Source organism: Salvelinus alpinus, chromosome 7 (genome assembly GCF_045679555.1).
Source record: "Salvelinus alpinus chromosome 7, SLU_Salpinus.1, whole genome shotgun sequence".
In the NCBI taxonomy this organism is placed as follows: Eukaryota; Metazoa; Chordata; class Actinopteri; order Salmoniformes; family Salmonidae; genus Salvelinus; species Salvelinus alpinus.
The window spans coordinates 34632712-34648392 of NC_092092.1; the positions used below are offsets into that span (position 1 = coordinate 34632712).

The following is a 15681-nucleotide window of genomic DNA, read 5'->3' on the forward strand; positions in this document are numbered from 1 at the left end:
GAGGTCCCAGACGTTGAAAACGGAAACAGGAAGTTTATAACTGACTAGCTACACATTTAGGTCCAGTTTATTAGTGGTGTTAGCCAAAAGTGTTGTACAAAACGAGGAAACTATGGTTTGCGACAATTGTAAGTAAGTTCTGGATAATTAGAAGTTATAAGAAGATAACTAACGTTAACTGGCTAGCTGTCTAATTTTGTTTATCTCAGGTAACTGTTGTGTTGCAGAAGGCTTGTTTTGTTGTTTAGTCTAACGTTACCTAGTTAACATGCCCTATTATATATCACAGACACGAACGAGAAGTGTTTGTGTGAGTCCTGTAGCTAACAATGAATTCCTATCTCTCGTCTCTCCCCATCTCCTTTCAACATCTACTCCTATTTCTGAACTTTTCTTCCTCTCTTTCTTCACCCTCGGCCTCTATCGCTTCTCTTTCTATCTCAGGTGAGAAGAAGCTGGGCAGGGTGATAACTCCAGACACCTGGAAGGACGGAGCAAGGAACACCACAGGTAGATATAGGACTCGTATTATAGATACAGAATTGTGTATTGCACATAGTATCAAACTATTCAAAACTATGTATTCACAATAGTATACTGTATTATACTATATAGGATGAATATGTACGAACTTTCCAATTTGTAAGTCGCTCTGGATAAGAGCGTCTGCTAAATGACTTAAATGTAAATGTAAATGTATTATGTTTTTAGAGAGTGGTGGGCGGAAGCTGAATGAGAACAAGGCTCTGACATCTAAGAAGGCTAGGTAAGACAGTTGTTGTTGATGTTGTATATGGTCAGATTATGGTTATGTTACGATAATATGATTCTGTCAACAGGTTTGATCCTTATGGGAAGCCAGGAAAATCAGGCAAGTCGTGCTTTGGCATCTGCCGAATCTGCAAGAGCTCTGTTCACCAATCAGGATCTCACTACTGCCAGGGCTGTGCCTACAAGAAAGGTACTATATCTGCCTACACACTAGTGATGCGCGGGTTGACTCATAACCTGCAGGCCCCAGGGTTATACGTGCGGGTCAAGCGGGTTTGGGGTCATAAAATATGGGATGTATAGGGTGGGATGTATAAAGAGAAAACAATGCTTTAAAAATCCATAAATGTATGCTTCTTGTACAATTCATATCTATAGGCTATATTGAGGTTTTTATTCTAATTATATTTATCAGGCGTTAGGCCCTAAATTAGGCTTACACACTAACTGTACGCTTGCCAAATACACACCAACTGCCAAATGCTTTTGGGAACTTGGGCAGAAAAAATTTACGGCTATCCACTGAGGCAAAAAGGACAATGTCGGAGTTTAATTCAATAAGAGAAAAGCTGCAAAATGGAGAGTTGAAAATAAAGAGAAGGGAGGGCTGGAACAGTAGCCTAATGTTTGGGAAACATGTTGATTGTGAGGCGCTATACAAATTCGACAGGGACTTCAAATATGGCACATCAATATAACTGTACTGTTCAGATGGGTTAAATGGAATAGTAGTCCTAACTGAAATCTGGACACTGACTGTAGGTCTATAACCTCTCACATAGCCTAATATAATATTAACTCCTGCAGAATTATTATATATTTCTTACAGCATCTTGAGAGAATGAATGCGCGATTAGGGACCGCCTGTAAAGGTGCTATCTTTATCAGCATCGTAAAAGCTGATAAAATATGCATCCAAGCTGAACGGAAATCTTATCACAAACATGTTGGGTTGTTTTCACAGCTTTTAATTCTATTAAAACCAGTCAAACTGATGTCATTTGTCAATTTTACACACAAAATCATTACCGCTTTTGCATTTTCTCCCCGTTCCCTAAATGCCTTTGCTGCAGGAGAGAAGCAGAGATGAAAGAGAACGTTACCAATGTCAACTAGATGCATTAAAAATCAAACTAGATTGACGCATTCATTCTATCGATGTATGACATTTTCTGGTGAGCAAGGGTTTATTTAGTCTTCTAGGGCAACACGTAATTACAGATGAGAAGCTGCATGTATCTAAACAAGTTGACTAACAAATAGCCTACCAAAATGTAGGAAATGATAAGCAGAATCGTGCCTAATTTAAATTGGGCTTTAAAAAACAACAACCTGCACCCCCTGTCAAAAAATAGTTAGCGCATCTCTGACTGTACAGCGCATTTTCTATATTTGCGCATTAGGGTCGGGGGCGGACCTCAGATTTTCACTTTATCACATATAGTCGAGCGGTGTGGATGAACAAACAGCTGACCCGCGCATCACTACTACACACCCCATCTTTTCTGCCATTTTGGTTGCTCTTGTAGGTGAAAATTCATGACAATATTTGATTTTCCAGTATCTAGACTGTTTTCCCAGAAGTATTGAGACAGAAAACATAGGATTAATTAATAGACGTGTAAGCAGAATAAAGGCTGAGCTCAGGTGAATGGACAGAGCTGGATAAATAAAGAGTTAACCATTGGACATATAAAAACAGAAAGGAAGCAGAATCCATGGGAGTCTACAGACTGGGTCAACATGGAGTTAATCACTAGATATGTAAATACAGAACGGAGGCAGAAAATGTGTACCTTAATTAATATAGGCACCAAAAGCCATGTATCTGTAATAAGAACATATGTTTGTACTAATCAAGTATTATTAGAAAAGCACTTATTAGGAAAGTATATATGCAATAAATGTATTCTTTTTTTGTATTAACACTATGGCGCCGCCACCAATATAATATAATCTAAACTGAGCAGATGTGGGCTTTAACAAGCAATTATTGGAACAGGAAGATAATGGTGGCTCAAGGCCAAGGGGAGTTAATCATCTACATAGAGGGGAATGACCATGTGTGTTATTTTGAAGATGGAAACCTATAAAGCTTGAATGTAACAAGAAAATTAACTTGTTCCATGGAATTGCTCGGCTTCTGTTACTTTGTAATAAAGTCTATTTGAATTTACAAGTTCCGGTATCTGAGAGATATTTGATTCAATATTTCCACAAAACTCCCTAAGAAGCAAATTGTCATTCAGTGAAGATGTAATAATGTTCACAATCTCCCTTCTCTCCCCCTTTTTCTCTCACTCTCACTTAGGGATCTGTGCCATGTGTGGGAAGAAGGTTCTGGACACCAAGAACTACAAGCAGACCTCCGTCTGATAGGCTTCTGACAGGCCACCAATATAACCAGAGAAAGAAGGGGAGTGAGAAAGAAAAGGAGGGGAAGGAAGGTGGGCATGAGAAATGACCACTTTATTGTGTAGCAGGCTTGCTTTGACCCCGTCTAAAACTCTCATAGCAGAGATACAGTCAAAGGGTTCTTACTCTTTCCAGCTCTATCTCGTGTGTGTGTGTGTGTGTGTGTGTGTGTGTGTGTTTCCCTCCCTATTGTACAGCTCCTATAACCCTCAGCTTTTAGCAGCAATAAGTGGCCAGTACTGTTCCACACACCAAATCCGAGACTACTTTTAGTTTTAATAGCTGGACTGATGGTTTCTCTCCGGTTGTGTCAAACCTGCTCTGATACAGGAGTTTCCTTTTATCAATTCATTGGGAATTATATCACGTGTCATGTTTTTGAGTGCATTAAAATATTAAATATGTAATGGCAATGAAATTATTATTCATTTGTTTTGTCTCAGACCAAAACATTCCAACAAATGTCTGTTTGGTGTACAGGGTCTTATTCAATAGGCTTGAACACAAGTCACGACCCTGTTCTCTGTGTCGCTCGGTCACCTGTACATGCTACAGTGATTGGTTTAGAAACTCTGACATCATCATGATGTGACACGGCATGCTGTAACTTCCTGTGTGACCCAGGGTCAGGTTAGATGCCGTGTTCATGTGCTAGTCGGAACTTGGAAACTCTGAAATGTTCGACTTGCTAACTGGTTGAACGTGGCACGTGTACAACTACAACCAGTTAGCAAGTCTGAAATGTCAGAGTTCTGACTAGCATGTGAACGCGGCAGGAGAACAGAGGTTGGCTGAGTCATTGCAGCTGCCCACTGACATTTAAAGGCACCGTCTCCCCTCAGGCTCTACCCCAGCAAACACACACCCAGCCCATTACACAGAAACAAAGAGCCACTCCATTGTGGTGATCTAGTTTAATTGAGAGAACACGACATAATGATGATTCATGAAAACAAATGGCAACATAGACAGAGGAAAACATTGTTAGACACATACTAGGAAATATAGATATAGAACACGTGTTGGCTTATAAACTGTAGAGATGCTTTTGCTGACCAGTGCTGAAATATACATTTTTTTTAATTTTTTTTTATACAAATGTTAGTTACAAATATTTTCCTTTGTACCACATACAGATGAAACATTATGGAGTCTTAACAGGCTAATCTGCTGTTGGAAAAATTACTTTTGGTAAAAAGATGAGGGATGGGGCTGGATAAATCAAACCGCTCTAAAATGTATAGACCGAGCTATGTATGCAAGGACTGACCATCCACGATATCACAATTATAAAGTTCTTCAGGATTGGTGGGTCCCCTGTGGGACGGTTGAGCTAACGTAGGCTATTGCGATTAGCATGAGGTTGTAAGTAACAAGAACATTTCCAAGGGCATAGACATATCTGATATTGGCAGAAAGCTTAAATTCTTGGTAATCTAACTGCACTGTCCAATTTACAGTAGCTATTATGGTGAAAGAATACCATGCTATTGTTTGAGGAGAGTGCACAGTTTTGAACATGAAAAGTTATTAATAAACAAATTAGGCACATTTGGGCAATCTTGACACAACATTTTGAACAGAAATCAATGGTTCATTGGCTCAGTCTAAAACTTTGCACATACACTGCTGCCATCTACTGGCCAAAAAAATCTAAATTGCACCTGGGCTGTAATATTACACTATGGCCTTTCGCTTGCATTTCAAAGATGATGGTACAAAAAAAAAAACTGTAGGTTTTTTTCTTTGTATTATCTTTTACCAGATCTAATGTGTTATATTCTCCTACATTCCTTTCACATTTCCACAAACTTCAAAGTGTTTTCTTTCAAATGGTACCAAGAATATGCATATCCTTGCTTCAGGGCTTGAGCTACAGGCAGTTAGATTTGGGTATGTCATTTTAGGCGAAAATTGAAAAAAAAGGGACCGATCCTTAAGAGGTTGTTTTGAGGCTATACAGTGTTTGTTTATATTTACAAACATTGGAGTAAAACAAGCATAGATGTCGGGTTCTGATTGGGTGTAACAGTTGAATTAAGCTCATTAGGCATATAAGTTATGTTCCTAAAGAATCAATGAGTATAAATAATTAATTTATAAGTCCAAAAATGTATGTAGTGACTGCAGATTGTCCCTTTAAAAAGGGACATTCCACCACTTTTCAACTTCAGTCATTATGTCTATAAATGAAAGGTTATCAAACCCAATCACAGGGTTGGTTAACTCTGGTGATTCCTTTGGCTTTTAGAGTTAGATAAATCAGCCTTTAATTTCCTTGCACCTTAAGTGTGGAATGATCTACATACGATCCACTTCAAACTTTGAATTGATACCTCTAGAGCATTTCAGATGGTTGTTCCGGAACCATTTTACTGAAGAATGTCTTTTTTATGATTGTGTTTTGCTTTTTGTGTATAATAACATGTATTTAATTGTGTAGTTTAATGTGTTTATTGTATTTTAATGTGTATTGTTGTGCTGAACAGGGCTCATTTGGAAAAGAGATCTCGGTCTTAACCTTTCTTTTGACAGGAAGTCAATGTTAAGTAAAATAAAAAATACAAGTCTCCAGCACCATACATATGTGAAAACGTCTCGTTTCTACATTCTGTAGGTAAAATAAGAAGAGAGGTCCTAAAAAAGTGCAACTTGATGACAGTAACTAGGTTCCACCCAATCGGTGACAGATTTTCATGTGAATATTCAAAAATCTGCATATAAACAATATGCAAATTTTCCCACCAGAGATGTATTTCCATCAAATTGACTTGTTGCGGATAAAAGGCTGTGCATGATGACGTAGTGCACATAAAAATAACTTTTGTGGTTAAATATACAAGTAAAAAAAACCAAGTTAAATGGGTTTCCATTGCATTTTCAACTCTGCTGATGCTTTTGTCACAAAACTGATCGGTTATATCCGGTATGTGCCCACTCTGGTCTTGACAGCCAAGCACTGATCATCATATCACAAGAATAAGACTTGATATTTAATATAAAGGAGTGAATTTCATTACTTATTTTATCTGTAGCCTAATAAACTGCATGATTTCCTGAGTTGTAGTGGGAGTACCACACAACATATTGCGTGACTCCAAATTGACTTTCGATAAGATGGTTATAATATCAATATTTGTGCATAAAGGCATTTCCCACCGCAATTCCTCACATAACTATTTTTACAGCCACAAAAAGATCCCACCTTGTCTAGCGTATTTTGTTTAGTCGACATTTGGGAAGTTTACCGACAAATTTGCTATTTCCATCAGGTCTGTTGTGACATTTTTTTTATCCGACATGTACTTTACTCACATAAAAAGGTTGAATGGAAACCTGGTTCATGAGTTGCATTTAAAAAGGTAAGAGGTAGGGCATTTTCCTGCTCCCAGTATCACCACAAATCTCAGTCTTAACTAGTCATATCTAGTGCTTATAACTAGTGTTTATATACACCTTTCTATACAGTAGAGATCATGTTTTAAGACGGTCAGGTTTTCTAGCTGAGGTGAGCTGAAGGCACCATAATTATAGCCTCTCACTCTGACAGAAATTCACACACACACACACACACACAGGTTTGAGAGCTTGCATTGCCTTGTGTCTATATAAGGCTTCTGTGAGGTGTGTGGAGTAGTCTTAGGAACTCTACCCTAGAACATGTGCTTTACAGGGTCAGGGCAGGGGTTAGAGGTCAGGGGTCCGAGGTGGTTGCTAAGCAGTCTTGGTGAGTCGTAGAAACTCTTCTCGAGTCTTTGGATCTTCTCTGAACACCCCCAACATGCAGCTGGTCACCGTTCGACTGTTCATCTTCTGAACCCCACGCATCACCATACACATGTGCCTGGAACACATTATATACAAGCCAACACAAGAATGCCCCGCTTTACTCTCATGATTAACATGTGATTTATAAGTCTGGAACTTCAAGCACCTAATAAACATTCAGAGTTGGTGAGAGTGTGTAGTACTCACGCTGCCTCTATAACCACAGCCACACCGGCTGGCTGTAGAGCTTCTGATATCGCCATGGCAATCTGCTTGGTCAGACGCTCCTGGACTAGGGAGGGGAACACGCACAGAATGTTGCATATTTCTTACAGTAATGTTTCATGGTAGTATGTTTACGTATATGTCCTTTGAACTACAGTATACGTACTGTGTATGTATATTTGAGTAAGCCCTCTGCCATTCTTACCTTGGAGCCTCCGACTGTACATCTCAACAATCCTACAGACACACACAACAAACAAACAGTTACTTTCACAGCAAGAACATACACGCACCAGTGGAGGCTGGCAGAATGAGCTATAGGAGGACGTGCTCTGTGTAATGGCTGGGAGAAAGAAAAAAAATGTGGTTTCCATATGTTTGATCCCGTTTACATTTATTCTATTCCAGCCATTACACAGAGCTTGTTCTCCTATACCCCCTCCCACCAGCCTCCACTGACGCACGCACACACACACACACAGAACAATAATATAATACAGTAGAAGACCATCAAACATATAGCTAATTAGTGATCAGGTTTGATAATGATTAATGTCTTAATAAATAGAGAGATGACCCGATACACAATCTGTCAATCATTCTATCAACCTGTCGATCACTCTATCAACCTGTCAATCATTCACTGTCTGCCAAAACATTATCTGAAATTGTTAGGCAAGATCTGATCAATGTGCATGTTTGGAGTGAAATATACAAAAGGGTTGAAGGCCTATAAAGTATGAGGAGAGAAATAGAGACAGGGAGGGAGGACAAGGGAGAGACAGAGAGAGCCTGTGATAATAGAAGAATGATTCCCACTGGTCTGGAGGGATTTTCTCATGGTCTGGGAGCGGCTAGGTCTGGGTATTGTCTCTCTGTGTGTGTGTGTGTGTGTGTGTGTGTGTGTGTGTGTGTGTGTGTGTGTGTGTGTGTGTGTGTGTGTGTGTGTGTGTGTGTGTATGTATGTGTCTGGGGTGAGACAGGATATTAGCAGTAGGGCTTACAGTCTAAGCCTCCAGGTCAAAGAACTGAAATAACAGAAGAACTCAGCTACCCAGCACTAACACACACACACACACACACACTCGGGTAGCCCGACCATTCCCTGCCCCTGTCATGAGCCAACCAGCTTCTCCAATACACACACTACATATGGACTGTGTGTCAGTTGTGTGTGTGTGTGTGTTTGTACTGTACACTCACCTAGCCAGCTTGCTAAGCCCGACCACCTTCTTATTTGGCAGGTATCCGATATGTACCTGGGTCAATGCAACAGAGTAGAAATACAGGTCAGAGTTCAAACAAACAGAGCAGAGTTTCACATGTGACCTGCTCAACACACATACAGCATCTTCATACTGTTTGTAAACTCTACACACAACACCAGACTGGCATCAAAGCTACTGTGTGCTAAGCCAACTCACTGTGTGTGTGTGTGTGTGTGTACGCACACATGTGAGTGTGTGTTCCATTGCTCCCTATCCAGGACAAAGAACCCAATAACCCCCCCATACTCTCTTTCCAACAGAACACACTCTCTCTCTACCATTCTTTGCTCTGCTATTCTCTGTCAGCCACTCCCCACCCCACTTTCTGTCTTTCGAGCCCCAGTCTTACCCTGCCAAAAAAGGGTACAAGGTGGTGTTCACAAAGAGAGAACATTTCAATGTCTTTTACTATCACTATCTCGTCATGGTCCTCGTCAAATATGGCATCATTCAGGATGTCTGTAGAGAGAGCGAGAAAGAGAGAAAGTTAATCAAATTGTTATAAAAGTCTATCAGTATTGTTCAACCTCTGGTCCAACAGGTGGTTGGAGGTGGGGAAAGACTTAGACCAGGGGTGTCTAAGAATCATAGTGAACGAAAATACTTATCAATGACATAACACCAACACACACACCACATTCTTAGATTACAGGTTAGAGTGGTGTTTGTAAAAAATGGTCAGATTATATAACCACACCACGCGCGGATAAAGACGACGCTTGGCGAGCTCCTACAGCCAGGACCGACAAGCACGAGTCACCGGCTTTAGCGCTAACAGCAACATCTGTCTTTATGAGAATTGCAAAATGGGGTAATCGTGTTAACCCATAACTAAAAGTTGTGTTTCGATTAACCCACGCAACTGCCTGATAACACCAGAGATAAATAACACATTAGGCATATAGCTGTTGAGTCCAATTAAATTATGTAATTTGGATCCAAAAATATATTGTTCAAGATTTGAGAGAAACATAAACACTGTAAAAAGTCGGATAGCACTTTCGTTCAGCTGAAGTGCTTTTTCTGATTGGTACCATCCAAAATTACGCTTTGGTTCATTAAACCTATTCTATTCAATTTGTCAGAAATCAAATAACGAATTTGACAGATCAATGTGATTTTTTAATGATATGAAAGCTTCTAAATTGCTTTCAACACCTCATGCACATTTGCATTGCATGATGGTAGGTGCAATCTAGCGATGGCAGCCTATCAGAAGATTTGAAGGCGTGGCCTATTGTGGGCCTGGCTTTTGGTTTGTTATTTTAGTCCACCCGTGAGAGTAAATGTCATTCAAGGTAATGTTTTTTTATTTTTTATTGACTACTTTATATGTTCACTACTAGCACTGATATCTGCCTAAGTACTGCCCTCGCTCATTAATGAGGTGGTCACCATTTGGTTACGATATTGTAGCCAGTTAATGTGAATGTCTTATGTAAAGAAAGTGTTAATCTAAGGTAATATCTTGATTAACAGGAAATTGTTGAATTGCTTATTACCCAATTAAATAAATTTGTATAGGTGATTCCAAAGCGAAAAATCTACTTGGTACAATATACAAAAAATGGTTTGTATGTATATTTAAGTGATAATGCTCGAGAAACCGGTGTTTGGAGGAAATATTGGCACAGGTGTTGTCGAGGGCCAGGGCCAGCCAATCAATATATCTTCCAAACACCGACTTGAGGGCATTATCACTTTTATACAACGGGTTACCAACATATTCAAATAATTATTGACATATTTTAATTACTTTAAAAAATGTTTTATTTATTCATACTATTACATCCTTCCACAAGATATAGTCCCAAACCGGCTAGTCGTTCGTTCTGTCGATTCGGTTGTCTGTTTTTTTTTGTTCTACATCTATGGACGCGACCTAGTCGTTCGTTCTAAATGTTGCATTGCCATACTGGCTGGCAATGTTCTTATCCCTTGCTTGCTAGCCAGCCAACTATGGCTAACTTAGTCTCGTCAAACAGTGCAGCCAAAATTACAGAAAAGTAGCTGCATTTGCGTTTGTTTAAGCTGTTTTCTAGGGACATTTATTTGGATATATCCACAACAATAAGCTAATGATGCGCTATTTCGCCTGGCATAGAAAATGTGCTAACTCGACCAGACATTGTTGTTCAGAGTAGCCAAAAAACACAGCTCACACAACTCACACAATCACTTCAAAGTGAAGCTGGAAAGACAGCAAACTAGCTGAATTTCGCTTAGTTTTACCTGTTTTCTATTGACATTTCTTGGTGTGTGTATATATACAGTACCAGTCAAAATGTGGACACGCCTACTCATTCAAGGGTTTTTCTTTATTTTTACTTTTCTACATCGTAGAATAATAGTGAAGACATCAAAACTATGAAATAACACATATGGAATCACATAGTAACCAAAATAATTGTTAAACAAATCAAAATCTATTATAGATTCTTCAAAGTGGCCCTTTGCCTTGATGACAGCTTTACACACTCTTGGCATTCTCTCAACCAGCTTCATGAGGTAGTCACCTGTAATGCATTTCAATTAACAGGTGTGCCTTGTTAAAAGTGAATTTGTGGAATTTCTCTCCTTCTTAATGCGTTTGAACCCTGCGTTCATTCTTTTTGTTCTGTATCCATGGACACGACCCAGTTGCTTGTTCTAAATATTGCATTACTATACTGGCTGGCAGCATTCTTATCCCTTGCTTGCTAGCTAGCCAATTACGGCTAATTTAGTCATGTCAAAAAATGCAGCCAGAATAGCTGCATTTGCACAAGCTATTTTCTAGAGACATTTATTTGGAAACGTCCATAACAATGAGCTAATGAGGCACGATTTCACCTGGCATAGAAAATGTGCTTTCTCATCAGGATACTGTTGTTCAGAGGAGCTAGCCAACAACACGATCACTTCAAACTGAAGCTGGAAAGACAGCAAACTAGCTGCACTTCCTTTTTTCAATTTACATTTCTATGTATATATATCCATAAAATTGATGCCAGGCGATTCATGATTTCAACTGGCTGAGAAACGATGCCTGCCTGTCTGTCTCCCCCCCGACACATTCATTACTATGGGAATGCTGGAGATCACATTTGAATATTGAAACAATGTGGCAAATGTCGGAAAGACAGACAGCAATGTTTATACAAATCTCCGCTGTTGAAATCTAAATATTAGTCTAAAAGAAATGTGAGATCATTTCTAGATGTTTTTTTATAGCGGGTTGATGAGACAGTGGTTTGCTCAGTCAGAGTAAATAGGCAATGTGTGTTAACTTGCGGAATAGACACAGGCTGGAATGTGGTTTTAACCAATCAGCATTCAGGATTAGACCCACGGTTGTGTATATACAGTTGAAGTCAGAAGTTCACATACACCTTAGCCAAATACATTTAAACTCAGTTTCACAATTCCTGACATTCAAGCCTAGTAAACATTCCCTGTCTAAGGTCAGTTAGGATTACCACTTTATTTTAAGAATGTGAAATGTCAGAATAATAGTAGAGAGAATGATTTATTTCGGCTTTTATTTCTTTCATCACATCCCAGTGGGTCAGAAGTTTACATACACTCAATTAGTATTTGGTAGGATTGCCTTTAAATTGTTTAACTTGGGTCAAACGTTTCAGGTAGCCTTCCACAATAAGTTGGGTGAATTTTAGCCCATTCCTCCTGACAGAGCTGGTGTAACTGAGTCAGGTTTGTAGGCCTGCTTGCTCACACACGCTTTTTCAGTTCTGCCCACACATTTTCTAAAGTATTGAGGTCAGGACTTTGTGACGGCCACTCCAATACCTTGACATTGTTGTCCTTAAGCCATTTTGCCACATCTTTGGAAGTATGTTTGGGGTCATTGTCCATTTGGAAGACCCATTTGCGACCAAGCTTTAACTTCTTGACTGATGTCTTGAGATGTTGCTTCAATATATCAACATAATTTTCCTTGCTCATGATGCCATCTATTTTGTGAAGTGCACCAGTCCCTTCTGCAGCAAAGCACCCCCACAACATGATACTGCCACCCCCGTGCTTCATGGTTGGGATGGTGTTCTTCGGCTTGCAAGCACCCCCCTTTTCCCTCCAAACATAACGATGGTCATCATGGCCAAACAGTTTTATTTTAGTTTCATCAGACCATAGGACATTTCTCCAAAATGCAGTTGCAAACAATAGTATGGCTTTTTTTATGGCGGTTTTGGAGCAGTGGCTTCTTCCTTGCTGAGCTGCCTTTCAGGTTATGTCGATATAGGACTCGTTTTACAGTGGATATAGATACTTTTGTACCCGTTTCCTCCAGCATCTTCACATGGTCCTTTGCGGTTGTTCTGGGATTTATTTGCACTTTTCGCACCAAAGTACGTTCATCTCTAGGAGACGGCTGCGTGGTCCCATGGTGTTTATACTTGCGTACTATTGTTTGTACAGATGAACGTTGCTCCCAAGGATAAACAAGACTTGTGGAGGTTTCCATTTTTTTTTCTGAGGTATTGGCTGATTTCTTTTGATTTTCCCATGATGTCAAGCAAAGAGGCACGGAGTTTGAAGGTAGGCCTTGAAATACCTCCACAGGTACACCTCCAATTGACTCAAATGATGTCAATTAGCCTATCAGAAGCTTCTGAAGCAATGACATAATTTTCGGGAATTTTCCAAGCTGTTTAAAGGCACAGTCAACTTAGTGTATGTAAACTTCTGACCCACTGGAATTGTATGTGAAATAATCTGTCTGTAAACAATTGTTGGACAAATGTATTGTGACACGCACAAAGTAGATGTCCTAACCGACTTGCCAAAACTATAGTTTGTTAACAAGAAATGTGTGGAGTGGTTGAAAAACTAGTTTTAATGACTCCAACGTAAGTGTATGTAAACTTCCGACTTCAACTGTATATATATATATATATATATATATATATATATATATATATATATAAATACAAAAGTTTGTATTTATTAGGTTTAACCAAAGGGGAAAAGTAAATTGAGTGTTTAAAGAAATAGGCAGCTGAACTATAGATTTGTTAATAATCAAATAACAGTTGGCCACGAATCATATATTTGGTTTCAACAAATGTTTTTTTATTTTACAATTTACAGTGTCGGAAGGAATGTGTTCCTAGCTCTCTATTCTCTCTCTAGCCTACGTTTGGCACTCTCCTGCTGCTCATCTTTGATAAATGTATTATTATTTTGTTTCTGCATCAAAAACATGCTTTTGCATAGGCTTTTGAAATGGATGGCAAAAAACAGGGTACTGATATTCAAGTTCGATGTGCCCTTTTCTTTTAGCATATTTCCCCCCAACTATTAATCGACCAAATACCGAGTCCCCACCGGGTCTTACCGTACACGTCCTCGTGGTATCCCTTGGTAAGGAACTGCATTGCCTTGGCGGCTCTTAGAGGCGTCCTCAGGAGCCCCTGCCGGTCCGTGTCCTCCCCGAGCCCCCGCAAGATGCTGCTGTACGCTGCTTCGAGTGCCGGTAACCGGGACTCGTCCTCAGCATCTTTACCGGACGCCTCATGCTGTTTCCGCTGTTGTACCGTGGTCTTCTTGGTCTCGAGGCTCAGCTCACTGAAACCGTTATTATAGTAGAAATCTGTCACCAGCTGCTTCCCGGTCCCGGTAAAGTGGCTGTTCATCGCCGCTGGTTTTTGGTATTCGATCTGACAGAGGGAGAAATAATATACAGCCTTTATAACTCAAGAAGTTGCTGATTTAAACGCTAGTTGTCGTTTTGTTGTCCGCCAAGCAGTCACCAGCAGCAGATTGTCCATGGCCCTGGCCTGCGCTCCGTTTATATACCAGACCTGCAGCAGCCTCGTGCGCACGGTGCCAAACCAAACCTCGCTCCCGGTTTCGTCACGCTAATGAAAAACATCGGGTGACGCCATCCTGTGCTCCAAGGGGCTAATTAGTTAGTATGAATTGTCACGACGAGAAAAGCTTGATTGTCTGTTATGTTGTCATCAATTCTTTAACTGAATGTTTGATTGTTTGTAATATTTGATTGAATTAAAAAAGGATTGTCATGACTTGATCATCGGTCATTATCGATTATAGATAATAAGCCCATATTCGCAAGGAACTATTATTAGTACAGAACGTTGGTTATGTAACTATATTATCCCAGAATGTCTGTTATTCCAGATGACGATTCGGATGGGATTCGTTTTTTCCAAACTGCCCCATGTAATTCTTAATTTTTTTGTTGTTGTTTATAGGCCATACCAAACAATCGTTGGTATAGATAGTGTCGCCATAATATTTGATTTGAGGAATTGTGATCATTAGGATATTTTAGCGATCCACAATAGAAGACGTCCTAAATGCCCCCTAGTCTTCAGATGTGAGCCTAACAGCGCACTTGATATGCGTTTTTAGGCTATGGATGAGAAAGTGAACTTGTCATTTCCAAACGTTAGCTCAGTTGTATTACACTTTGCGATCTATTAACAGCAAGGTTGTAAAAAAAAAAGTTATATTACCAAAAAGGGATCTGCTATGGTTACAAGCCAAATAACCCTTATTTGACACTATATATAACCATTATTTTGTGTGTGTGTGTATAGTAGTTGCGCATCACAACTTATTTATAATTATCTATACAAAATATAATTGGTTTGACTTGATTACCTGGGGCAATGGACATTCACAACCCGGCTCGTGGGAAGTGACAAAGAGCTCTGATAGGACTAGGGCATAAATAATAATATAATAATAATCAATAATTTTGCTCTTTATTTCACCATCTTACATATAAAACCTTATTTATTCATCGAAAATTGTGAATAATTCACCACAGGTTAATGAGAAGGGTGTGCTTGAAAGGATGCACATAACTCTGCAATGTTAGGTTGTATTGGAGAGTCTCAGTCTTTAAAAAAAATTCCACACGTGGTTGCAAAGGGCATCAGTGTCTTAACAGCAAGATTTGCCAAGGCAGGATACTCTGAGCGCAGCCCAATCCAGAAATCTGGCAGTGGTTTCTGACTAAATTCAATTTTCACAGATCCGCTTGTTCAGATATTGGTAAGTGGACTGGAGGCAAGGCATGAAAGGGATAAGGAATCCAGTTGTTTGTGTCATCCATTTCGGGAAAAGTACCTGCGTAATTGTGCACCCAACTCACTCAGGTGCTTTGCTATATAACATTTGACATTGTCCGTAAGATTGAGTTCATTTGCACACCAAAAAATTATACGATGATGGAAAGACCTGTGTGTTGTCCTTGTTAATG

At 39.6% G+C, this 15681-nt stretch overlaps 2 protein-coding genes across 3 annotated transcripts; one reads left to right on the top strand and one right to left on the bottom strand.

Annotated features, from left to right (window-relative positions):
• Positions 1–10: 10 nt before the first annotated feature.
• On the top strand, positions 11–3604 carry LOC139580884 (cysteine-rich PDZ-binding protein-like). Its single transcript, XM_071410005.1, has 5 exons — positions 11–128; positions 445–510; positions 712–766; positions 840–961; positions 3083–3604. Exons 1-5 carry the CDS (start codon positions 113–115, stop codon positions 3145–3147), a joined length of 324 nt encoding a protein of 107 aa, XP_071266106.1. The 5' UTR covers positions 11–112; the 3' UTR covers positions 3148–3604.
• Positions 3605–4083: 479 nt separating this feature from the next.
• LOC139580881 (GTP cyclohydrolase 1-like) lies at positions 4084–14216 on the bottom strand. Of its 2 annotated transcripts, none has more exons than XM_071410002.1 (6): positions 13786–14216; positions 8797–8906; positions 8383–8438; positions 7385–7416; positions 7162–7246; positions 4084–7030 (listed from the first exon to the last, which is right to left on the bottom strand). In XM_071410002.1, exons 1-6 carry the CDS (start codon positions 14081–14083, stop codon positions 6901–6903), a joined length of 711 nt encoding a protein of 236 aa, XP_071266103.1. In that variant the 5' UTR covers positions 14084–14216; the 3' UTR covers positions 4084–6900. The 2 variants fall into 2 exon arrangements, with proteins under 2 accessions (XP_071266103.1, XP_071266102.1); XM_071410001.1 differs by having other exon boundaries at positions 6758–7030; positions 7346–7416; positions 13786–14205.
• Between the last annotated feature and the right edge of the window lie 1465 nt (positions 14217–15681).